The sequence below is a fragment of the Lepisosteus oculatus genome, chromosome 9, assembly GCF_040954835.1.
Source record: "Lepisosteus oculatus isolate fLepOcu1 chromosome 9, fLepOcu1.hap2, whole genome shotgun sequence".
Taxonomy (NCBI): Eukaryota; Metazoa; Chordata; class Actinopteri; order Semionotiformes; family Lepisosteidae; genus Lepisosteus; species Lepisosteus oculatus.
This window is the reverse complement of record NC_090704.1, coordinates 38,632,241-38,658,877: the sequence shown is the minus strand read 5'-3', so window position 1 is coordinate 38,658,877 and position 26,637 is coordinate 38,632,241. Positions and strand designations below refer to the sequence as shown.

General features: G+C 35.1%; 1 protein-coding gene across 1 annotated transcript in view; it reads right to left on the bottom strand.

The window, feature by feature from the left end:
• ankfn1a (ankyrin repeat and fibronectin type III domain containing 1a) overlaps positions 1-26,637 on the bottom strand; it is a 197,506-nt gene that overhangs the window by 63,386 nt on the left and 107,483 nt on the right. The window contains exon 8 of the mRNA XM_069194507.1: positions 2,437-2,574. Coding sequence (XP_069050608.1) covers positions 2,437-2,574 — 138 coding nt within the window. The remainder of the gene's footprint in view (positions 1-2,436; positions 2,575-26,637) is intronic.

The window sequence follows — 26,637 nt, the reverse complement described above, 5'->3', positions numbered from 1 at the left end:
GACAATTAGCATTATACTGTCTACAGTACATATTGTACATAACAAAGCTTTGTAAGTACTGTACCTATGGTATTGGACATTTTCTCTCAAGGGGTCTATTATATCCATGAACACATACTGTGACAATTACAATTATAAATTTTGTGTAGCATGAAATGACGAAACCACTGCAGTAAAAGTCTACTTTAAGGGCTGTTAGTTCAATAACCACATGGATAATCTCATCTACAAAGCATCTTGCTATGTCGGCCTCATTTCCTATGAGAAAGAAACTGAAGTGGGGAATCCATAATAGGACCACACACGGAGTCCTGTCAATAAAACTTGTTCTGCAGGCAGTAGTAACCACACGGAGCAAAATCTTTTCAATTTAAATCATCAAACCATTTTAGTGAAAATGTCATATTTTTCTTCTATTGTCCTTTCTCCAGTGAAATGCTCAGCGTTACAAGGCAGGAAACATCTCATACCTGCCGAGCTCTTCTAGTCTGCATTAGGCGAATGAATGCACACAAAGAGATAGAAGTACACCTGCTGTTGCACAACAGTTTGAGCTATTTCATATTTTATGATGTGCAGATTCCTGAGTATCAGCCAGTGCTTAGTACCAGACATTTTGTGCTTTACCTTATATTCAGTAAACTTTCTAAATATATTTATCATTAAAACCTTCAAATGTATTTAAAAACATTCATTTGTTTGCTTCATTGACATTTTATAAGAATCTGGAACTGGCAATAACTGAAATGGATGATGTTAACACACATTGGTGGCCTTATTTCCATCCTTGAAATATCCAGAATTTTGCCAAGGTTTGTGTAAGTGAAATTACAAAGGAACATTCTGGCATTTACCGAACAACTGAAGACAAAGCTGCACTGGAAATTGAGAACACTTTTGACCTGAGGCATATTCAACCTCAGAGAAGCTTCAGGATAACAGATTTCACCTGTTACGACCATTAAAAAAAGATTAAAACAAACTAACCTATGAGAAAAATCATTTTCAACATTGATCATACTTGAAAGCATGTTAACTGGAATATTTTAAAAATATTGCTTAGGAAAAATCAAGTAAAAGAGAGAAATTTCAAAGGCTTCCACACTATACTATAATGCTGTTGTTAATACTTCAATGAATAGGTTGGCTTTACATGACAAATAAGCTCTCCTTAAAGGACTTATATAACTATGCTATACAGAGCAGTATTAGTATAGCTACTGTATACTGTCTGCTCCATAGTTATTAGTCATATTTTGCATTGTGTTAAAACTACATATTGCCTTATGGATATATTGGAGCAATTTTAACACAAAAGACTAAGATTACAAAAACATAAAAATCCATTCAGAAAAGCATGCTTTCAGATTCTTAGTCACATTTTTGTTTAGCAACAGATATACTGCATTTTCCACACTTTGAAGACGTATGCCAGTGTTCCAACAGCCCCCCCTCCTCCCACCTCCATTGAGTTTCCAGCCAAAGAACTAAGTCTTTATAGAAACAGGCAATAAACACCGGCTCTTAAAACATGATACAAGAAAGGCATGTTGCAAGGTTTGCATATTTATATTCATTTTGTACACTATAAAGGTGTAGCAGAGAAAGGGAACTGCTAAAAAAAAGTGCAGAATCTTGATCTTAATATTCACTGACAGTCCCAGCCAATGTAAGCTCTCAGCAGTGTACAAAAGATGATAACAGCTTTCTATACCAAGAAGCAAGAAAAAAAAATGAAAAATGAAATGCATGCCTTTGCTATTTGTTTTCACTTTAATGAGAAAGATATTCTTACACAGAGACACTTGGAAGAAATGGACAGATGTAAAGTAATAGCTGCTCTGATAAATCAGGAAATTGTGTCCAATATCTTTAATACTGGAAGCAGCTAGATTCACAGCTGTGAAATTCAAATTAAACCCCAACAGGCAGATATGTCTAAGAGCACTCCGCTTGGCTCAGGTTTGTTCTGCTCAGGAGTTTTCCCCTTTATTATAATGAAAGATTTTTTTAACTAGAAGCAAAATTATCTCAAAATAGCAATAGTTGAAATTAATTACTGTACAGCACACATTAAAGTGACTTCAATCAAAAACAAAATCTATTAAAAGAGATAATGTTTCAGATATCTCCTTCTTTAAGATTACAAAGGATATCCCTTTTGAGTAATTAATAACAAAAAATGCTTAAGCAAATATCATTTTCAGATAATTTAAAATAATTCTAAAAGATTTATATTACAGAATTCCTAGACTTGTTTCTTGCTTGCAATTTAAATCTATTTCTTTGAATTGGATGACACTGACATTTTCACAGCATGCAACTCAAAACAGAACGCAAGAGTTGGCATGCAAATGCTTAGGCTTTATGAAAATATTGCTAAAGTTCTTCCTCAAAGTAACCACAATATCTCTTCATAAGGAAAGGATGTCTTACCTGTCTAAGCTCTGTGAAGTACCAGGAGAACCTGTTAGAGCCAAGTGTCTAATGTCCTTGTTTAGTGCATCACTCTGACTTTGGTCTCTCGGCTTCTGACTCAGTCGCTGTGCGAAACGGGCAATCTTGTTCTCTGTCCTAAAGGAACATCAAGAGAAAGTGCTCCTGAGATGCAATCACATGCAACACAAAATTCAGGGATATATAATCCAGTATTCCAGCGAATCCAGCAATGCAGAGGAGATGCTCATGCATGGAGACAGCTGGGAGCACCTGTTTCCTTGGAGTCCGTTGCACGAAGATTTCAGCAGCATGCTTTCTTTCCTTTTTTTTCAATTCAGAAAAAACAGACCAACCAGCGGTAAATCTGCTATCACCAGAGATTCCCTTGTGAAAAGAAAAGATGCTCAGGTAAACAGCTAATATAAAATAAGTCTAAGGACACCAGCAGCTTAGCTCCATTGAAACTACCAGCTTGAATCTCCAATCAATAACATGCAAATAAACTCACGACTGAGCCGACCTGCTCTATATACCAGGAATGCTAATCTACTGCTCTTATTCACAGCCCTTATCTGTTCATAGCTGCTGCCTCTTCTAACAACAGCACAAGCAGTAACCACTCCAAGTGCAGTGGGACATTTGCAACATCATTTCCAAGCTTTAGACTGAGCAGTAAACCACTACAAACGTTTTTTTTATTAATAAATCAGACATCAAATTAAATCCCAGCCAGATCACACCTCAACATTGAGGGGGTCTAATGGAGATGTTTTTTTATGGCTTTTACCTGGTGACATTTGAGCGCAAATGTTCATCTTGGACATTTAATGTATACTGCCTTAAAATAGTATGAATTTATCTTACAAAGAAAGGGGTTAAAATGTCCTATGTTTTATATCTATCATCAAATATACAGATATCCAAAAAACAGATGATTTTATCTCTATTCTGTTTTTCAGTTTACTCTTCTGAACTAATTTAACATAAAAGCACCATTAAGTACCTAGCAACAGCATAAAACATAAAGTGGCTGTTAAGGTTAGAGTTATGATACTTCATCAACAAATATCCACAGTAGTTCTAAAAATTATGGCATATTTGGTACCCCTGTTTGACATTACATCAGCAATGCTTTACCACTTTCTAAAGTGAATGGAAAATAACAAGTATCCTAGCCTTCCTTGGGTGCAGATAATTTTTAGAAAAGGACAGGCATTCATTCACAATTCAAATAACCTACATTTAAGAAAAAGTCTCAGGATACACATGTGGATAAAATAAAAATTGTTCCACAATCACTATGTATAAAGCCATTAAAACTCATTAAATCTCAGTAAATTACAGTGTAATTCACAAGTAAGGAATAAGAAGATTGTACTACACCTGAGGGTACCAACATCCTTCCGCATACAGGTTTTTTTTCCATTGGAAAGGGGACGGAATTTTCTCTATTCAGATGGTGCCTTGCAGCACAGTAGGATTCTCTATTTTCCCTCCCCAGAATTAGATAATAACATTAAAAATGTTAGCCTGTAGTGCTAGACAATTAGTTATATTAAACTTTTACTTAGCTGAAAATTAAACCTCAGGACACATCAAAACATAAACACAATAGCCTGACTTGTGAAGCCACGGTGTATGTTCCAGTGATTGTGGGTGTATATTTGTAAATATCTACTGTATGTAAAATAATGCCTTTCCTTGTTTTATTCCAAGATAAATACATGTGGCATGGTTATTGATTCTACAACCTTTAAAAATCTCTCAAGCACACAAAGTATCTACAGTATATATTTTAAATATTGAAAATTCTGAAGAATCTTCAGAAAACCAATACAGAACTGCATCATAAATAGAGTAACAACATTTAATTATCAGTCAGCCATATCTATATCCAGATGGATACATTTAAAATAATTTCTCTTGCTCCATGATAGACAGTTATGCAACAAAAAGAAAAACTTCAAGGTCTGTTCAAGAGCCCTCATATAATGTAAGTATTTCTGCATGGTTTCACAGCATCTCAAAGCCTAGTCATACACTTCCTAATATTGATACAGAGTATTAGCCACATCTTCAAAGAAGCATTCCTTTGTTTGGTAGTGAATAAAACAGGGACACAGTTTAGCACGAAGAGCTAAAGGAAAACAATCATTTTAAATAATGTCAAGAGGAAATATGGCATTCTTTATTTACTGTGGAACTAGAATTTATGCTTTTTGAATCATCAAAAGCATACGGATTTTAAAAAGGGCTTCAAACCAGAGAAGATATATTAAGCTCATTTGGTTGCTTAAAGCTAAATGATTTAAGGTTTTCATGTAGTCATTTTTTAAAGGATCTCAGGGCACAAGCTTAAAAAATTATGGTTAGGTGAATACCCTCCCAACACATCCTTCATATGAAGGTATACCTAATGTTCTTAGTCTTAAATGTACAGTACATCCTTTTAATTTCCATTTGTTTTTCTCACCTGTGTTTCACTTCTTTTTCAGTCTATTCATTTGACTGGGTCAGTACCGTTCAGGATTTTGAATACTTGCTTTGTAATGCTCTTTGTTAAAACGCTAAAGTTCTTTCAGTTCCTCTGTCTTTGCAGGATATTCATTTAACCCCAATAATACCTATTCTTAAACTGATTAAACCATGCAAGCAATTAAAAAGCCAGTAATTGATACAAAGCTGTTATATATAAATGTATATAAAGCTGAAATTGAAAGTCCAAGAACGGAAAGCGTGGCGAGAGATGGCCTATAGAATCGCCGAGAGTCAGATCCGAGTGACCGGATTACATCATCATCATAGAAATACATTTATACAAGTTGTTGGATTTTCGAACTAGTTTGTGGTTTCTGTAGCATTAAGAGGTAAATGGAAATATGCTTGGGTATAACACTAAATATACTGGAGGACTTTGGAAGATGGGAAATATTGTTACACTGTACATCTCAGTGAGGAGAATCCCAACCTCTTTGCACAATCCTGACAAATAGAGCACAACTTGTGTCTGTCGTTTAACATTTTGTTTAATGTGTTCCAAGTTATAACCCAACTGTACATGTACTGTATATGATTTTGACATAGCACTGCACTCCTACAGCAAGCTAATGAATACTCTGTGGCAGCGCAGATGGTTGTACCTCCAAAGGAATTCTCACTACCCAAAGCAAACCACATGGTCTCAGCTGCAGAGGGACAGCAGTATTACCAGCTGTGCCAAAAAGATTAACTTCTACAAGCACCACAGCCCAGGGCAGAACACCCTGCTATGCACCCCATTCTCCTCTCACACTGGGTGAAAGGTATTCTCAGAAACAGAAGGTAAGCAACTAAAAATAAAACCTGTGACATTTGGATACCCTAAAAATTCACTCATTGCCTGATTCTCAGTAAATATCGCAGCTTGACAGAATAGAATGTTCCCTGGAGCTACTACTGACCCTGAAGAAAAACTCAGGAAAAAACATATATACACTTATCTCTATAATATTACAATAAATACCTTTTCCTCATTTGTCAGATTATCCAAATTATTTAAAAACATTTAAGCATTTTTTTTTAAATTGCCTTCTGGAGGGTAATGTTACAAGATACATATGAATGAAAACAGACACATGTCATTTAAGATAAATCTAGTATGCAGCAAATGTAATTTATTTTTTTAAATTTAATCAAACAGCCATTAAGAGAAATGTACATCCATAAAGAAAACAAGCAAGGGCAACAGAGTATGTTGTAAGTCAGCTGTACAGGAGTTTTTTGGTGGTCTATTTTAATGCTTGCTCAGCTGCTGAAAGTCAGGTGTAGGCTCCATTCACAACCAATGGACCACCTTTAGTTTTCTGGAAGAATGTGTTAATATTTCACCTAAGGACACATGGACATTTGTTTTTCTATATTGTTTGAAATTTCAGTTCAATTCAAATTTGTGCAAACCAACCATTTGCAAGTAAGGATATTTAATATTATAGTATATGAAATATTTCACAATCATGTACTTCAGTGGTGAGATACAAGCATCATGAGTCATTCTGAAGCAACACACATCACCAGTAGGGCAACTGATACAAATATTTTATGCTAAACATTAGTGAATGTCATAATGTGTATTATGATGTGTTGGATTTACTGCCTGTTTTGTTCTTTATTACAGTTATTACAGTACATACTGTGTGATGATGACTTGTTCATTTCTAAACTATACTGTACCAATTAGTATATGATGAGGTACTTGTGATTATGCAGTGTGTATCATATTTGTTATATATCATGTGAATGAAGATATGCATGTATTATAAAAGATAGAAACTTGTAAAAGGACATAATTGGAACTCCCAGTTACTGTAAGTGTGAATAACAGAGTTTATATGAAAACATATCTGTAAGATATTAAAGTGGTTAGTGAGTCTCTTTATGATTATGATTAATTATCATTTGTCCATTTTATCACAAAATCTTCACCTAAAAAATCCCTGTAATACAAATGATGACCGTCTGCTTAAAGTGTTAATATTTTAAGAATTATATGGCATTGATTCTTCTATAATCAGAGAAAACAGAAAGGCTAATCCATTGATCTACTTCTTTTTTCATTTCTTAATATCCCAAATTTACTCACACTAAACATAACTTCACTGTGTTATCCAGAAAGATAAAATAGCTTATGTACATTTTTTTAAATAGGCAAAAAAATGTCTAGATGATTTATCTTAATGGTGAATACTTGTGCACAATATTGTTTTGTCTTCAGATTCAAGCTGAACTGAAGTTTTCTAAGTAAACTTTTCCTTCACTTCATTAATAAAATTAGTTTGATATAAAATGTATAACATAAATTATAATAAAAACTATAATGGTTGAACTTCTGCAAACAGAACAACCCATTCTATGATTCTGGTTGAGCAACTGGTTACCAACATATTATGGATTTTTTGGACATTTGCATTCAAACCAGTTTAGAGAGACTATGGGGTGACTGCTGACTGCATCGATAATGCTACAGACACACTTAGAAAAGGATCTCAGTTTTGCTTGTAATCTGAAGGACAAAGAACAAGGTGGATCAGCAACAAGCTCAGGCTAACACAAAGTGCGTCACAAGCAAAGTCAAATCTTGAATCACTGGACCACTCTCTGTGTTCTGGAACATAATGTGAAAATGAGAAGACAATACAGTGATCAGGAAATGTAATTAAAGAATAATATGCCTACACATTACCTCACATATGATGCTTTTAAAGTTACTGCAAAATATATTCTAAGGTTTTTATGTTTAAATGATACCAACATGACGTGTTTTTTTTCACAACAAGCATTAGATCTAAAATCCTTACAATCTACCTTTCTAATGACCTTTTCATCAGCACAGCTATCACTACCAAGTGCTTATTCTGCCATTTTCAAAGAACTGTCCATTTGTAAGGAGACTAAAGAGTTGCAGGCAGGGTCAGTGCAGAAGATACAGAGAACACAGTGTTCACTGTATTCTTGTTGTCATTGTAGTTGTCATCTAGTTCTTTAGAACTACACTCTGACAGTAGTCAAACACAGCCACCATCAAGTTTACAAATAGCAATTTTTCTGTTTTTTTTAAGGATACCTTTGTCTTTGAATAGAAATAACATTGATCATTGATTGAGAAATATAGCACACAAATATTGGATTTTAACAACCATAACACCATACCAAAAAACATGTTCTGAGTTAACCGATTTTCTAACTGAGGAAGAAACGACTGGTTTGTATTGTAGCTGACAGGCAGCACAGTTAAGATCATAAGGAACAAGCAGGACATGTATATTTGGAAGATTTAAGAAATCTCTCATGATAGAACAAACAGCTGTGACAGTGTCATTCATATTCTGGAAATAACCAATTGGGCTACAGAGTCTGTGTACAGGGAGAACATACATACAAGCGTATGGTAATGGTACGAGAGACTATCTCTAACATTAATGAACTATATTTGGGTATCAAAAACTCATTTAAAAATGCAAATTATCTGCCATTTATTATGTAACCTGTTATTAAAACTGGAATACAAGAGGTAAGTGAACATTATTCATAAAGCACTTAGTACTCGGTACTCAGCACTCAGTAAATGCTACTTTGTTTTTTTTAACCCAATTTTTTTAAATATCCCGTTTTATTACATTGATTTGGGATATATACATTTCCCCTTGAACTACTGTAAATAGAGGAAGGTTATCTTGTTCCAGGTTTTAAACACAATACATTCCAGTTCTGGCCAGATTAAACCTTACATTCAATATAGGTTTTGAATAAATTAGCATGAGAAGTGCTCACATGTACAGTAAATTGCAGTAAATATGATACAAAAATGTGTCCCTTTGTTACTTTTTATGGATTTTATGGGTTTGGTGTTAACAGCATCTTGGGACATAGCAATTATGTCCAGGATGGCAAGGCTGCAAATAAAGTACAAAAATGTATAAACGGTCTTAAATGAACACTGCATCTTGCGATTCTATATCTTCTCCCCCTGCTCATCAAGGCCAATGCATGTGGGACAACAGCATGCACAGCACACTACATTGGGATCAAATTGTTTTAATTGGTACATTTAATTGTCATTAAGTATTTATCACTTGGCTGAAATCAACAAGGATTGTGAAGTAATATCAGTCAAGAGTTTGGTGATGGGTACATTATCATATTTTATGGCGGAAGGGAGTAAAAACAGTGAATCAGTGAACTGCATTCATTTTATTCCTCAGAAAAGCACTTTTTCCGAATCTACTCATTGTTTCATTTCTGTCAAAATGAGTGAAAGAACAGTTCCCTTGGCAGCGATGATTCTATAGTAATAGTGTTACTGGGGGAAACCTCAGAACAATACATCTTTGTGGCATTCAGAAGAACAGCAAATTAGATGGTCACATTAGCAATGCACATTTACTGTAGGAGCACATACAGTACACTGCAATACCAGGAACTGTGAGTCTGCTTCTGAATTACTGCCTTTTTAACATTTTGGAACATACAAGATATAAAAGTAATGCAGTATTTTAATTGTTTTTGTTGCCAGAAATTATTTTGATAATGGGAAAAATGACCATGCATAAAGTAAGCCTATATATTACATTTCAGACCACCCTTAAACTGCAGCCAAATCTTCAGTCATAATGTAAAGAGAATTTTGACTTGTCACTGAGCAGAAATAATGGAAAGATCTCCATACTGGCTTTGATTAAGTATCAACTGGCACAGACTTCATTCATTTTTTTGCGTGTAGTGTAGAGAAGCTAATATTCACACGTTCCAATGAAAATAAAACTGCAACTCATTATTTACAGATAGTGAATGCAGAAACACCAAGAGTAAGAGTGTTGAAGGGAGGCAAGGAATAATACTTCTGCACAAAATGCCTAAAATGTTTTTCTTTCTGATGATTTAAACTAAAGAGATTCTATTCTACATTCTACATTGTTAAGTGTATTGCTGTCTTAGTTTTATTATGTGCAGCTATGGCCTGTGAATCCAAGGTTTCCATTTAAAAAACGTTCCCCAAAATTCATTTTTGGAGCAAAATAAAAGTAATTACCATCATTTCATCTTTTTGTGATTCATATATTCCATTGATGAGGGTTTTGAGCTCAATGAAAGCAAAGGCACTGTTACCGCATTCACAACACAATACAGCCTGTGAGGTTTATTGAGATTAGTGGAGTTCTTGTGTTACCATGGTTCCCATTCACTACTTGCTCAGAAAAGCACTATCAGTCCCTTTGCCCTAATAGAAGCCTTGCTAATTGAAATGGATGCAGAATTATTTATTCCAAGTAAATCAACAGTTACGTTGTGTGTAGAGGTCAAGGAAACAACAGTCACATTTCTTCCATTTATAAAATGCAGATGCCATGACCTTAATAAATAAAAATCAGAATTGGAAATTGCAAGTTCTAATCAATAAGATGACTGTTTTCTATAACATGCTAAACTCACCAAGCTTCCGTCTAGTTTAATATCCAGCAGTATTTAAACCTACTGTACCTAAAATTGTCATAGTAAAATGGTATGTGTATTTTTCCTTTTACTTTGTTAAGGCAGAAAACATTTTATTAAAAACAGGAGAGTTAGAGAAGTGCACTCACATCATCATCATTATGATCATCATCATAACCATCATTGTCATTTTCATTACTGACTGCCAGCTATTAAGCTTACAACAGCGAACCAGAAAACGCTTCCAGGCTGTCCTATCTGATGTCATCCTGGATGCTCCAACCACTGATCTCTGCTTAGACTAAAGAAGGGACCAATTTGATCAATTATATACTGCATATTGTAGAACAATTGTAGAAAAATTAACTACACAGTCTCCTTAAGGTTGGTCTGTTTATACATCTGTGACTCCTTGCCCAACCACCATTAACTCAAAATTCCTTTGCATATACACACAGTATATAACAGAGCTTACAGAGTATTCAAAAACTGTGCATTTTGTTCAAAACAAGGAAACTTGAAAAAAAAACAAAGGCAGAAAGGAGAGCTCAAGGCCTTAAACAGGAATCACAAATGAAGGCTGACATCAACTACATTTAAAAAATATCTGGCCTGCAGGAGTCAGCCCTATTCTCCTCATATCTGGTGTTTTGCTTTCTATTCTAGTGCAGAGAACTTCTTTGGTGTCTTTTGTGTGCATTCACAACTTTATTTATTTAGAGATAACCCTGTAGCATACTCGCCTGAGGTCCTGACCAACGAGGGTTACTATGACGATGGTTGATGAGATGGTGTCTTGACCAAGACTGCATCAACTAATTGTCTTAAACAACGAGAGAAACCACACTCCGTTTTGCTCTTTAGCAACACATTTCCAACTCAGTTCAAGGCCTTGTAAACCTCAGCATCACCGAACTGGAAGAGCAGGCATTGCTGCAGCATGCAGTAAAATAAAAGCCACTATTGCCCTCCTTCCCCCTCTTTGTTCAAACACTTTAATCAACTGAAAGCATGACATTTGAGTCAGCCTGCTCATTCCCTATTTATTTATAAAGTCTAAATTTGAATGATCCTGTTTTTATTTTTGTGTATTTTTAATTACATGAAAGAATAGAGTCTGCTTACTTTAAAAGGTCAACAGCTGAATACAGCGTGGTTAAATAAATAGAAAAAGAAAACCAATATTTTTAAAGCAGTTCTGTTAACATAAACCAAAGCTGCCAATGTAACAGAATTGCTAAGACAGTATAGTTTATTAAGGAGCATTTAGAAGTAAACTTTATACCATCACAAAACCTCATTGATAATCACTGAAGTGTCATCATTGGGATACATTGGTTATAACTGCCAAAGAGACGTAGATTACAGCTTAAGCCTACCATTCCTTTACATCTTTTGTAAGTAAAACTACAAAAAATACAGTTGTTAAAACAAAACTTATGTAAGACCACCTCAATATGATATAAATGTACAAATGTACAAATCGTGTATGTGTATTGCCAAATTTTTAACCATTATTCCTTTTACTTTATTCTTGTACTAAAACTGACCTTGTAAAACATTCTGATCTACAGCTCAGCTAAAACAAAATCTTCCTGAAATATTCATAATACGAAAGAATATACTGTAAGGAAATTACTGCTTCCCCAGGAGAGACAGTGAAATAGAAGACATAGGCTTTATTCAGCTTTGCCAGGGTTACAGTGTGGTCAGAAATCACCCTTAACTGTCAGTATCCTACAGTATAATAAGTTAATTATTTCAACAAGGTGAAAATATTTAAGCCTTTATTATTTTGGAAGAGCACAACCTTTTACCAAACATACGACTGCAATTACAATCTCCTTCCATATAATTGCACACCCTGTAGAAACCCCAGAAATAAAGACTGGAATTACCATAATAATAATTCTGAATTCTGAATGGTCAGGTCTGATAAGTAACTGAGAAAGATGTTAGTTGTGACCCAGAGCCTAACTAACATCTTCTGACAACGTGAAGGAAGAAAAGGTGATCTTAGAAATTAGAAAACAGGGTACTGACCTGCATAATGCTTTGATCTAGTGAAGGGCTCAGAATAAATAAGAGTAAAATGCTCAGATTAAGTTGATCCTCAGAAGTGAAGAAAGTTACCAAGTACAGTCCTGCAAGAATCCCCTTTTCCCAAACTAGACAGTCTAAAAATTAGATTGTAATCCACTGGTTTTCCCCCTGAGCTCTAAGCAAAAGAATCACGTGAGATCCAGCACACTATAAAACAGGCAGCAGGCACAAAAGATGGCAAGTGTTTAATGACAGCTGAATTCAACACACAGAAGACAACCAAATTCCTAACTGGCTAGCTAAAAGATCACACATTTTTTAGATGTGCTGCAAAGCTCTGATTGCTGTATTTGCATAACAAAACTCTTTCAGACAACTTTCTTTAGAGATGTACTGAAGTCCCTCCAATCCTTGAGTGAACCTACTACAACAACCAGAAAAAACAACATTCTGTTTGCTTCAAATGTGCAACTTTCTTCTCTTTGTTTCTTCTTAGAGCAGGATACAAATACACCTTTCCTTCCATTAAACAATTTCATTGTTATCGAGAACATTTTAAAAATGTTGTGCTTGTGACAGCAATGCTAGAATTTTTTTTTCAAAAAGGATTCCTATTTAAGTTTCTTGTCTAAGTTTGGCATTGTCAAACTGTCAAATAAAAACAGATACTAGAAAACTATGGCATGAGAGCTCTCTAGATGTTTCCTATGTTGTTTCCGATTATTTTTTTCTTTTTCTTTTCGTTATCAATGACAATGTATAAACACAGGCATTTGTATGAAGCAAATTATTTTAAGATTATAATTCATTTTAACAGCTGAATAGAAGTTCTCATTTAAGATTTATACATACAGTACTATAATTTTAAGTTGTCCAGTTCTTTCTCCGGGTGTGTACATATACATCAAAGAATATTTTGATGAACTATAAAAAATACCATATAAAATATATAAAACTATATAATTGATGAAAATTAATGTTTTGTTAGATGTTAGATGATACTTTTAACGTGACTTGCTGTGTCAAAGCCCAGTACCAAATTAGAAAATAACAAAGACAATTTTGGTTATGGCACTTGGTTAAATTCAAGGTCACAAATTGAATTTACAATTTCCCTGTCAGCAGCCACACTGCAGGTCTGTTGCATAAAATAGAAATGGTTTGGCAATTATTGTGAATCATCCTGCCATTTCAGTGCAGATTGCCTGAGATAACAGTTGTAGGAATTACATATCAGCAGGTATTATACTCTCCACTTTTTATTTTTCTTTTGACTGGTAATGACACTAAAAAACATGCTTCAGACTTCACTAACGTGGCTCAGTGGTGAAATTTAAAAAAAAATAATTGCCAAGCAAATGTCTGTCACATGAGAAGTTTGATATAATGCTGGAAATGTTCCTGAAAAATCCATGGGTATGTTTTCACAACACATACATAAGTAGAAAAAATAAACTGCTTTAAAAAGACCACCAGATAGCAAACATAAAAATGTCATTTGAGATATCTGATATTTTATGAATGACACAACTGACTGACCAACACTCTCTAAGAAGAATTAAACCACAATAAGACTAAATTATTTTTTTCTTTTATAAAATGATTCAGAAATTAAATGGTTCAGTGCTGTGAGGGTTTAGAGAAAACAAGAGACATTATGATTTTCAGCATGTTCAGTAATATAGTTGAAAAATTCAAAAGTCAATCAAAAGTGAGAAGTCATTTACTAGTCTATGCTGATATTGTACATTCTTGCTTTATATCTGCCTGACTGTTTTGCCTTATAATTACTTCAAAACAAGGAATGCAGTAACTGAAATTCAAGATGAGACAGTACCGTTTTGTCCTTGAGCAACCTACTTCACTCAAATTGTTCCAGTAAGATGCCCAGCTGTATGAATTAGTGCTAATGTAAGTAGACTTGGTAAATACATCAAACACAAACAGTATGTATACAGTATATAAGTGCAGAATAATCCTAATTGGTCATTGAATATATTCATTTTTTTATTGTACATGTTCCAGTGTATAAATTGTCAGTCTGGTGCAGGTACTGTAATAATAATAATAATAATAATTGCTTACACTTATATAGCGCTTTTTCTGGACACTCCACTCAAAGCGCTTTATTTGCAACAGTTTCCATTGTTTAAAACTCTTATGTAACCTACAGTAATCAATTATCATAACTTTCTCAGTGCCCTGACTATCACAAAATACAAAATGTTATGTATTTGGAGCTACATTGTAATTAATAATAATTTAGTAATTGCTTACACATATATAGCTCTATTCTGGACACTCCACTCAAAGCGCTTTACAGGTAGTGGGGACTCCCCTCCACCACCACCAATGTGCAGCATCCACCTGGATGATGCGACGGCAGCCATAGTGCGCCAGAACGCTCACCACACATCAGCTATCAGTGGGGAGGAGAGCAGAGTAATGAAGCCAATTCACAGAACACTGTACACTACTCCTTACAATTGACTCCTATTTATTTTTTCTCCCACCAAGACATGAACATTGATTAATGAAATGTGTGGAATGTTACCAATTCTAGATGACCGGCAACATTTTTTTTATTATTATTTTTGCTTTAGCTGCATGCAGAAAATAATTCCAACCACTTATTTAACAGCATATACACTGTACAGTATTACCAATTTTCAGTTAATTCAATTGCACAACACACTCAGCAGCATTTAGAAAAGTCAGACAAATACTGAATAAAATGAATATTCTGAAGATACTTATTTAATGTAATTACAAGCTAATCAGGAGAAATGATGATTCCCATCTTTGCCCCTTATTCGTACAATACAGAAATGTAACATCTTAAAGGCACTCAAATGTGAACAAAACATATTGTGTAGCTGTGCTACTGTGAGAAAATGATTTCTGATTCTTTATTCGTTTTTTAACTTTAGGTCAGATTAAATAAAAATGTTTTGAATTGCTTCATTGGATAAAATTAAATTGTTTTTTTAAATCTAACTGTTTTCTACCTCCATTTGTCCTACGCACTTTAAAAATGTTTAGGACAATGTAAACTCAACAAGACAACCCTGTACCTCTTTAGAAGGTTAAACCAAATCCAGGGGATTCTGTATATTTCACTATAACAAACTTCAGGCTGACACATTCAGGAGTACTTTGCTCTTTGGTGTATGGTGTTGTGAGGTTCTGAAGCCAAAGTTGCCCACACAAATCACATTGGTGGCATGACTCAGATAACAAATACTAATTTCTCTCAGTTTCTGAGGTTGCCGAGGAGAAGAAGGATGGATTTAGAGGAGAATAATGTAAAAGAGCTCATTTGGCATCAAACCTGTTATAGAAGATGACATCATTCATCAGAAATCTGGATAGTATTGAAATTTCCTGTGGCAGGAAACCAGGCCTTTTGCATTAGCATAATTCTCTACTGTGTGAGGAGTGGTTTTGTAGTTCTAAAGCTTATTATTGTCCATAATCTGTTCTGATTGAATCCCATCATGAAAAGAGGAGTACCCATATCTGGTAAATAGTTTTACAAGTTTACTCACAGGTGGGATATTAGTCTTACTGTAAAAATGTTTCCTACTTGTGTTGTTGGTGCTGTGACTTGGATCACTGGGGCTGATGTCTGTCTGTCACTGAGGTTGCTGTGGATTGTGGATAAGACATTTAGAGGGAGAAAATATTTCTTCAGTAGCAGGTAGTTTTTTACAGTAATCATCTGAAGCTTGGAAGGCACTTCAAAAGTGTTCAGTCACATGACCAGTCTTTGCCAGCCTTTGTGCACTGTGCAGAATCAGGTGACTGAGATTTTGGGTAAAACTCACACATGAGACAAAAGTTTACAATGGTAAATGGGTCATTGCAGCTAATGATTTAAAAGAGACACCTGAATCATGGTACAACATAAAAGTCTACTGACCCCTGAGACCATGGCTTGCATAGTATAAAGCTATCCAATTCTCAGAAACTTAGGCCACACTATACAGTATAACCATCAACCAAGAGTTAAACAAAAGCCACAAGAGACTGTGGGCCTTCTGTGCAGATAACACTTTTGATTAATTAATTTTCTTCTATATTACAATTTTATACCTCTCCTTTAAGATACAGCTTTTACACATTTTCTTTTTTGCTTTTTAGTCATAACTGATTTTTATGCATTTTTATTTTTAAAAATAAATTTATATAACTTAAAAATAAATAAATTTAATAAATTAAAAATTTAATTTTGATGTTCATTGAGATCAATATTGACCTTACCAACAGTATAAAATCACATCCTTGCATTTCAATAACACCAGAATATGCACCTCCACAATGTATATTAATTTACTCAAAACATTTATACACTGATGCCTAAGGTCAGGAAGGACCTTACATTTATCAAGTTTACAGCTATGTCCTTTCAATTTGCTTAAATGTCTTATTGTCTTATTGGAAAGTATTATACTATTTCATTAGTAAATACATGATCTCTTTCCATAATATTGTAAATGGAAGCCAAGGAAAATGAAGACAGATATAATTGCTATCTAAAAGAAGTGTAGAATTGAAACACTGAGAATAAGAAATGTATAAAGTTTCTGTTAGATTTACTAATGTTCAACTGAACATTTTATAATAGATCTGCGTGACAGTAATACAGTAAACAAGAGAGAAGAGCTTTGCCTTGGGTCTTTCAGAGTTAATTTAATGTTTTTAGAGAGTGAAAGTTGTCTTTTCATGCACTGCATTTGTCCTTGAAACATACGGTACAGCAAGGTAAAATATGCAATTCCATTAGATGAAACAGACTAAAAATACGTGTGTTTTTCAATGGCAGTTTTGAAAGACCTTCACTTGCATAAAATGTCATGCAACGTCCCAAAAATGAACGAAAATAGATGACATAACAAGGAACTTAAAAAGGTGATTCTCCAGTTTTGTTTATTGTGCATTGTGTGAATCATTCTAAACATGCTACTGACTACAAAATCCAAAGCTAGGATTCAATGTAAACAGGACTCATATAGAACCAATGCTATTCACAAAGATATAACGTCTAAAAATTATCTACATCTTCATTAATACGTCATGATGCACAATCAAGTTATATAAAATCACAGCAAAGTAATGAGGTAGGCAAGTCTGTATTGAAAGGATGTTATAAAGAACTTTCTTATCTTCACTGTTATCTAATTAATGTTTTTCTACTTGGCCTCAGAAAATGAAGGATCTGTAATTTGTAGTTAACTTGTTTAGAAAAAACTAGTCCCTGCTAATAGTCAAGGACATTAACTGAACCCTTACAAAAACAAACTGGAATATTCGGCTGGTGAATAACTGCTATCTTAACTGCACTAATATTAACCAGAAGCCAAAATTAAAAAAACAATTCTGCTCAGAGAAATCAAACAACCTAATGAGACTTTTGCTTCAAGAATGCTGCCTGGGGAAGAAATGTCTATTTCTATTGTTTGAAAGACTATTATGTTTCATTCTAATAATAAGCACCAGAGGCCACAAAAATGTAAAGAACTAACTGTGCTTATAGCAGTCAATATCACACTAAGTTACAAGTTTTGGAGTTGTTATCAAGGATTATGTTTTCCCTATTTACATTACAATATCAACATGTGTAAATGATGAAGCTTGGAGGTATAATTTCAGAAGCATCAGTTTAAAGTTTATGTTTTGATTAATTTTACTGCATTTGTTAATCAGAGACACATTTTGGCAATGTCCAATATTGTACATAGATAATGCCTGCAAAATGTGGCTTAGACTGTTCTTCAACAGAAATAATTTGAAACAGCATTCACATGGTCATCTTTGTTTAAACAGGTATACCATTTTACAATATTTTAATTGCATTAACCCCACAATGATAAACACAAACAGTGGTTTTACAGTAATTGGCTTAAAAGGTTTTACATAAAGTAGTTTATACTTGTAGTAGTTTTCTGATATATTCAGCGCAATAATTTTGGTATAAAATATATCACCATAATTTAAGATGAACCAAGGTAAAGCTGGTATGCATGTTTTGATATGTGTCAAGTTTCCATTGGCTCACAGGTTATGAAGAAAAAGAACTTGAAAAGCATTTGGAAAATGAACTCAGTCCAATAGTACTGTTACACTTATGAAGTGACTGGGAATATACCGAACAATTTTGAAGTAAAACAGACCAGAGACCACAGCTGCTGAAGACAGTTGGGAGTTTTCAGATAATTTAGGATTTGGGGTGACTATGCTTGGAACTTGAGTTGCTGGAGAAGCTGCATTTTGACCAGGAGCAAACCTTTAAGCCAAATGTTTTCAAGGAAGAGTTCTGGAAGACCACCAACATGCTGCTTCAGCCTTGGAACAATGGATGTGAAAAGATCTGGATGATCTAACTCAGGTTGCTATGGGTTCCTCTAGATGTGTTGAAGAAGTTGTGAAACAGTGTGTCCCAGGTGTGCATCTCTAGAGGTCATCTGCTGGCACTCCAACCTTCCAAGAAGGATGAATTGCTTAGCAAGGCAATCTGGGGTCGATGATTAATAATAATAATAATAATAATAATAATAATTGCTTACACTTATATAGCGCTTTTCTGGACACTCCACTCAAAGCGCTTTACAGGTAATGGGGACTCCCCTCCACCACCACCAATGTGCAGCATCCACCTGGATGATGCGACGGCAGCCATAGTGCGCCAGAACGCTCACCACACATCAGCTATCAGTGGGGAGGAGAGCAGAGTAATGTAGCCAATTCATAGAAGGGGATTATTAGGAGGCCATGATTGGTAAGGGCCAATTGGAAATTTGGCCAGGACACCGGGGTTACACCCCTACTCTTTTCGAGAAGCGCCCTGGGATTTTTAATGACCACAGAGAGTCAGGACCTCGGTTTTACGTCTCATCCGAAGGACGGCGCCTGTTTACAGTATAGTGTCCCCATCACTATACTGGGGCATTAGGACCCACATGGACCACAGGGTGAGCACCCCCTGCTGGCCCCACTAACACCTCTTCCTTTCAGTCTCAGATGGGTACAACCAGCAGCCATATCACTCTGCAACTCAAAACTGACAACCCACTGAAGCTAAGCAGGTGTGAGCCTAGTCAGTACTTGGATGGGAGACCTCCTGGGAAAAACTAAGGTTGCTGCTGGAAGAGGTGTTAGTGGGGCCAGCAGGGGGTGCTCACCCTGTGGTCCATGTGGGTCCTAATGCCCCAGTATAGTGACGGGGACACTATACTGTAAACAGGCGCCGTCCTTCGGATGAGACGTAAAACCGAGGTCCTGACTCTCTGAGGTCATTAAAAATCCCAGGGTGTTTCTCGAAAAGAGTAGGGGTGTATCCCCGGCGTCCTGGCCAAATTTCCCATTGGCCCTTATCAATCATGGCCTCCTAATAATCCCCATCTATGAATTGGCTTCATTACTCTGCTATCCTGCCCACTGATTGCTGATGTGTGGTGAGTGTTCTGGCGCACTATGGCTGCCGTTGCATCATCCAGGTGGGGCTGCACATTGGTAGTGGTGGTGGGGAGTCCCCATTACCTGTAAAGCGCTTTGAGTGGAGTGTCCAGAATAGAGCTATATATGTGTAAGCAATTACTAAATTATTATTAATTACAATGTAGCTCCAAATACATAACATTTTGTATTTTGTGATAGTCAGGGCACTGAGAAAGTTATGATAATTGATTACTGTAGGTTACATAAGAGTTTTAAACAATGGAAACTGTTGCAATTGTTTTTATTTTTAACCATGCCTCACATCTTGCCCATTTTCTTATCTGTGTTTCTGAGTTGTTAGGTAGCAATACTTTGAAAGAAAGGACATCTCTAAAACTCTCGTTAATTTCAAGTGGTGAAGCATTTTATTAGTCCACCTGATCTGCTATACAATGCAGCTCCTGACAAACAATGCCTGCTGTTAGGCACCTCTCGTATACAGATGCAGCCATTCAAAACGAGCGGAGTACACTGCAGTAAAACGCGATGGGTGTGTCGCTTCACAACGCGTCATACCGTATAATAACGCAATACCATATGATAATAGTATCCAGAATCACCACCAGGTGGAGCTAATAAAGCTTAACCTCTCATGTACAGCATTTAAGCTGTGACCAGAAAACACCCAGTTTCAAATCCTGGTCACTGCTGAAGGACAATCCTTTTCCAATTAAGAATTTAAGTTGTATACTCTTTAGACTTTTAAATTAAAACTGTGTATTACAGGATGTTAATACATTGTAATGTACTGTAGCTCAAACAGTAGTATAATACACTTTCTATGGATATGTGTGCTTCAGTTTCACTCCTTTCCGCGTGATGGCTTGTGTGTGCCTTATAAGCTTGAGGTCTGGCTTTCGAACCCAGTTGTCGCCATGAGTTTTCTTTTAACAAATACAAACTAAAATAGCAAATATTATGGACACTATATTGACATTTTTTATATTTCTAAATATCACAACATGTTTGAAGATAAGTCATTTATTAATAACAATGAATAATTTGGAGCTGCTACTACTGTCATTATTACTGATAATAAATATTATCGACACAATATTGAATTTGCTGGTATTTCTAAATATCACAAAACGTTCAAAGTTAAGTGAGTTAAGTGATTACCATTTTCCATGAATACTTTCGCTCATTATCACAGTAAAAGAAACTCATACATTAAGAATTTAATTATAAATTAATGATAAAACTAAGACTGCCACATCTTTGTAAATTTTCCATCAGCCTGTATATTCCAAAAAACTATTCACCACGTTAATTGTATGATTCTGGGTTATGAGTCCATGTGCAATGAAATACTTTCCTGATGCAATGGCAAGGTGGATCCAAACTCACCTGCACCTGCTGTCTTGGAAGGTTTCCAGGTAGCTATACAGTAAGTCTATCAAGACCCTTTTGTACTAAAATGTATTAACATTTCCTTGAAGAAACGTTAACTCTTGTGCCTACAGCAAAGTTGATCATAAAACGTCTACTAGATCATGAAATAGCTCATGCAAACAATTTAACCCTGAACAAATTGATATCAGTTTCTCTTAGAATTATTTTCTTCAGCCATTCCTAATGTCACCAACACCAATTTCATGAATGCCTCTCATATTCTCAGATACAACACTGGGTTAAAACATGATATTGAGCTATAATATTGATGATCAAATTAATACATTAATCTGTTATTACTTTAATACATCTATTTCTTTACACCCAATATATCAAACATCATTCACTGGATTACATTCAGATATGGCTAAAAATTGCTGTGATTCAGACTCCACTTGACTTTCAACTGCAAAAGAACTCATCTCCGACATGGGACCTTGAAGGTCTAGACTTGGGCCTGAGTTTTCGGAAATGACTCAAGACTTGAACAACTGGATTTTGACTCTGGCTCCAGCTACGTATAAAAGCAAAATGTTAAATGATTTAAAAACATTAAATAAGAGCACTGAGAATGTCAAACATAATTAAGCAGGAACCTAACCAGAAAAGTTCCCATTGCTTAAGTCACCACAGTCAGTCTCAGGAGCTCGAGTGACTCAAATCAAAACTTGATTTCAAGACACAATCTAAGAGAACAGATCCTCAACCTGGGACACCACACACACAACACAATCAAGTTTATGCCTTTCTTGTATGTTTAGAGGTGGACCTGTTTAGGAGCACAGAAGTTGCTGTTCTGAATTCAGTGCACCAATGAAAGCTGCAGAAGTGCTCCCAGAACATAAAGGGGTTTCAATTTTAACAATGTGGTGCAAAGCCAACAACTTGGAAGAAGAGAATAACATCTTTATAAAATTCTCTATGAGAATGCCTACACTCATGCAAACTCTTTTGCATTCCAAAGCTTTTCTTACACATTTCAGCATTCATTTATGGGAAATCTATTGTGTTGGCAGTAACTGCTGCTATTTTGAGCTCTAAAAACTGAGAAATTATGTTGTTTCATTTAATTTAAAGAATTATCAATTAATAGAAGAAAAAATAAAATGACAAAATGACCTGAAGCTTAGGCTAAGAGAACAACACATAAAATATTTAAAAATCTGTTAATTTAATAAACAAATGACGTGTATGAAATTTGCTTGAAAATGGACATGCAAAATTGTGAATGCTACTCACAATATCCCATGCAGTCTCATGTTCTAGGTTTGAGCAAGGGTTGGCTTAGGATATAGGTTTAGGAGTGTCACTGTAATGAAGCAGTGCTGCTTCATTGCTATAGAACCCTGGATTTGATTTAGACTGGATATGTTTTTTGTGGAGTTTGCAGATTCTCCATGCAAACTCCTGAGTTTTCTAATGGTTCTCCAAAAGATATGTAGAAAAGTTTATCGTGCTAAATCACCTATTCTACAAACAAAACAAAAAAAATGAGTAGAGCCTTTAAAGACATTAGGAATAAAGTTTAGTTCACGAAATATTTTACTTTGGAATTAGGGTTAGGGGTTAGTTACAGTAGCTCTACAGAATTTCTGAATTCACTAAGAATTTTGCTGACAGCTGTTTGTACTGAACTTTCAATTGCACCAACACCTTGTGTATATCTAACATTAGTTCTCAAGTATTATTCAACTACTATCTGATTGTGTCTCTCACCCCCTCCACTGCAAGGTGGGAGATATTTCTGTGTCCCCAGGAGTAATACTAACAGACACTGGAAATCTTTCATCCCCACTGCAGTATCTCTTTCAAACAATGTATCGTAACTATCTCCTCTCTATTAACTTGCTGTAACACTGTTGCACTGACTTCTTGGTTGGTAAAATTATGTCTGTCATTGTGTTGTTGGGAGTGTGCTGTAAAACAAATGTCCCCAATGAAACAATAATGCTAGAAACAGAAAACTGAAATTATTAACAAACATTACAAACAAACTCATAAACATTCAAGAAAAATAAAAAAGGAATATTAAGCTGCATTTTTATTTATTTTTTCTCCCAGTGTTGACAAGAACAGTTTCACGATTGTCACAACACATTACACCATTTGAATTGTTATTGGCTGTATTGAGCATTAAGATCTTTGGCTTCTCTCTTCAAAATTAAAATGTTTTCCTTTACTTAGTAAATATATGTCTCACATTGCACAGTGATATACTGCATGCAATATTCTGAATGGACAATGTTATTAGTGCATATTGCCCATTGTTATTAGTTTAAATACATTTTAAGTACTCTTCTGACTGTTTTAAAGGGCTTGCAGAGATTAAACAAACAAAACACGTAAAGGGGAAACTAGCATATAAATTGTAGCACTAGATGTTTTTGGACATTTTAATGAAAATTCTGTTTTTTGAGAATCCACAGGTCTCAACTTGAATTCTATCCAGTATTTTTTAAGTCCAGTTAATGACTATAAAATTAAAATTAATCACGAACACAGTACAGAGGCAAGCAAGTGTATATGTAGAACTTTATTCTTTGTGGAATTCCTCCAAATTTATACCAGCAAAAATTGTACTGCTTTACAAGCACAAAATCTGCTTTGTGTAATGTAACATTTCAGTATATTTCATACTGACTTGCCAACAATATAATTGTTAAATTGAATACAAAATGTTTTACAGCAGCACTCAAAACCATAAATGCTGAGGTTGTTATTCTTATTATTGTTCCTCTTTCAAAAATAATTTAAAAAATAGCACCAACGAAAAGAATCTCTCCTAAAGTGTTTGTTTAACTATGTTTTTCTCCATGATGAGGACTGGGGTTTCGGTTAGTTTTGCATCCAGAGCAAACGTTCACTATAAAAAAGAGACCAAGAAAAATAAAAAAACAAAAAAACTTGGCATAATTCAAAAAGAGTCTCAAACATATTTGGAAGGTTTTCTTTCTACACTACAGAGAACCAACCATGTTAACTTCCAAAATATTTTCAATTGCAATTTCTTAAATCTTACTGAACATTTTCCATAAAAAATGAACCAGAGACGTCAGTTTCCATGGTTGCAGCTATTAACTATAGTGCCCATTCCCTGTTATGTGTGCACTCAAAGGCAAACGCTTAATGAACCATGACATTAATGACACAGTGAGATGTGCATTTGCTACATCCCATATCACTACAGTTTACTTTATTGGTAATGAGATAGTCTTTTAGGTATTAACTGAACAATTCAGAGCTGCAATGTGCAGATACTAGAGAAAGTGCAGAATATGCATTTATATTTAAATTACTCTGGTTCAGAGCAGATATAGGAAGAATTTAATACACATATTTCTGAATTCATTGTTAAATTTGTTTGTTGTGCCAGTATCTTTCATGCCTTAAATATATGCACATATGCAGCCATAATATAGGAATAAATTAATAGTGAGAAAGTAAGAACAGTTTTTCCTTTAATATAGTCCTTCACTGACAGCCCTTTAAATTTGCCAGTGGCATGTCTGGCCAGATTAGTGAGATAGAGACTCATCTAATAAAACTCATATAATAAAACTGAAAAGCAGCATTGGTTAGCTCCCAGTGCTAACCTAAATCCAATAAGGCAACCTTTTAATGTTCCTAGAACCTTCCTAGAAGGGACAAGATCAAATTTAAACCTGATGTTTACTAGAATTAAACAGAAAGTGTCCACAATATGACTACTACGAAGAAAGAACCTTTTCCATGACAGAAGAATTTGTTTGTGCCCATAAACATTACTCTTGTTTAATTATTCCAACTGAGTTGTGGTTTTCTAAGTATTATACTCAAGACAGCCGAGATATTGTATGAAAGTAAGTAAAGGCAGTCATGAACCCAAAAAGTAGATTATCACAGATCTCAACTATTTGTCATGGCTGCAGCATCATTCATGGAAATTGTTCTTCATCGTTGTGGGGATGGTGATGATACCGTAGCCAGACAAAAACTTTTGAGCCACTATGACATCTGATCTGTCCACGCAGTAATTATACCAAACATTGAAATCTTACCTTTAAAGCTACTGCTTTTAAGCTACATCTGGGCTCATAGGAAACCAAGGTAAAATCACTATTCATTTAACAGGAAAAAAGGCATACACATTTTATCACTAAAATACTGTTTGGCATCTTTACAAATGTGATATTACATAGGAAGGAAGACAGAGTACAACACATACATCACAAAAATCCATTAAACAGTTGTAAATAATGCACTTCTAGATCATCAGTCTATTCCAAGCCAAGTGTTTGAGGACATGATATGTAAAGATTAGACAGAAAGAGCGTAGGAACATAGGTGCTAATAAGGCTAATGTGATGCAGTGGATTAAAAATAGCTCTGCAGCACACACGCACATGTGTATGTAAAGAGAGAGGAAGCATTGTCTCCAGTCACGACTCCAGCAGGAGGGCGCACACTTGCTTGTCACACAGAAATGCTACAGGGCCTTTGTGTGCTCACCGACCGAGCAGAATCAAATCAAGCTTGCTGTTGCAGTGCCATGAAAAGACTCCATCATCCTTGTCGGATCTGACCTTTCAAGCGGTAATATTACACCACTGAAGTTCTGAATTCTTCTTGTATTGCACAATCAAACCTAAAATGTAAAAAGTAGGAGTCTTTAAATTCTTCCTTATTTGAAAACATATGAGAAAAGCTGTTTGTGCTTCAGGCTCACTCTCTTCACATACCCACACTTAGCAAATAGACCTAATCAGGAGTTCTCTAAATTTCTCCAGCTCAGGAGGACAGATCTCATCAAAGGCCATTTCCACTTAGCCTCCAATCAAGATCAGCAACACATCACAAACAACGCTATACTTATCTCCCTTGTTTCCTAATCATTAAAGTAAAAAAGAAAACAGATACCTCACTCTTCCAATGCAGAAATGTTTTTAAAAATATATAAATATTTTATATTTGATTCAAATGCATTCCACACAGCTACAATTTGGTCACTGGAAATTATACTCACAAAGGTTTTCAGTCATCTAACTTGACACAGTTTTGTATGATGATTGAATAAAATGGTAATCTTTTTGTTCCCAGACCTGATTTTGGACTGCGCAGAGTGCAATACTAATTTTGAGTTGCATTTAGTTCAGATTTGTGTAGCTGTGAACATACTAGAGCCATTGGCTGTGGATGATCATCATTCTTTTGCATACTTTTACATTTAAAAAATTCATGTTCAGGATAAGTCATGGGGAAATTTTGTTTTCATCATATATGCACTGATACACACCCAAAAACATTTTTGTCTTACATCAATAA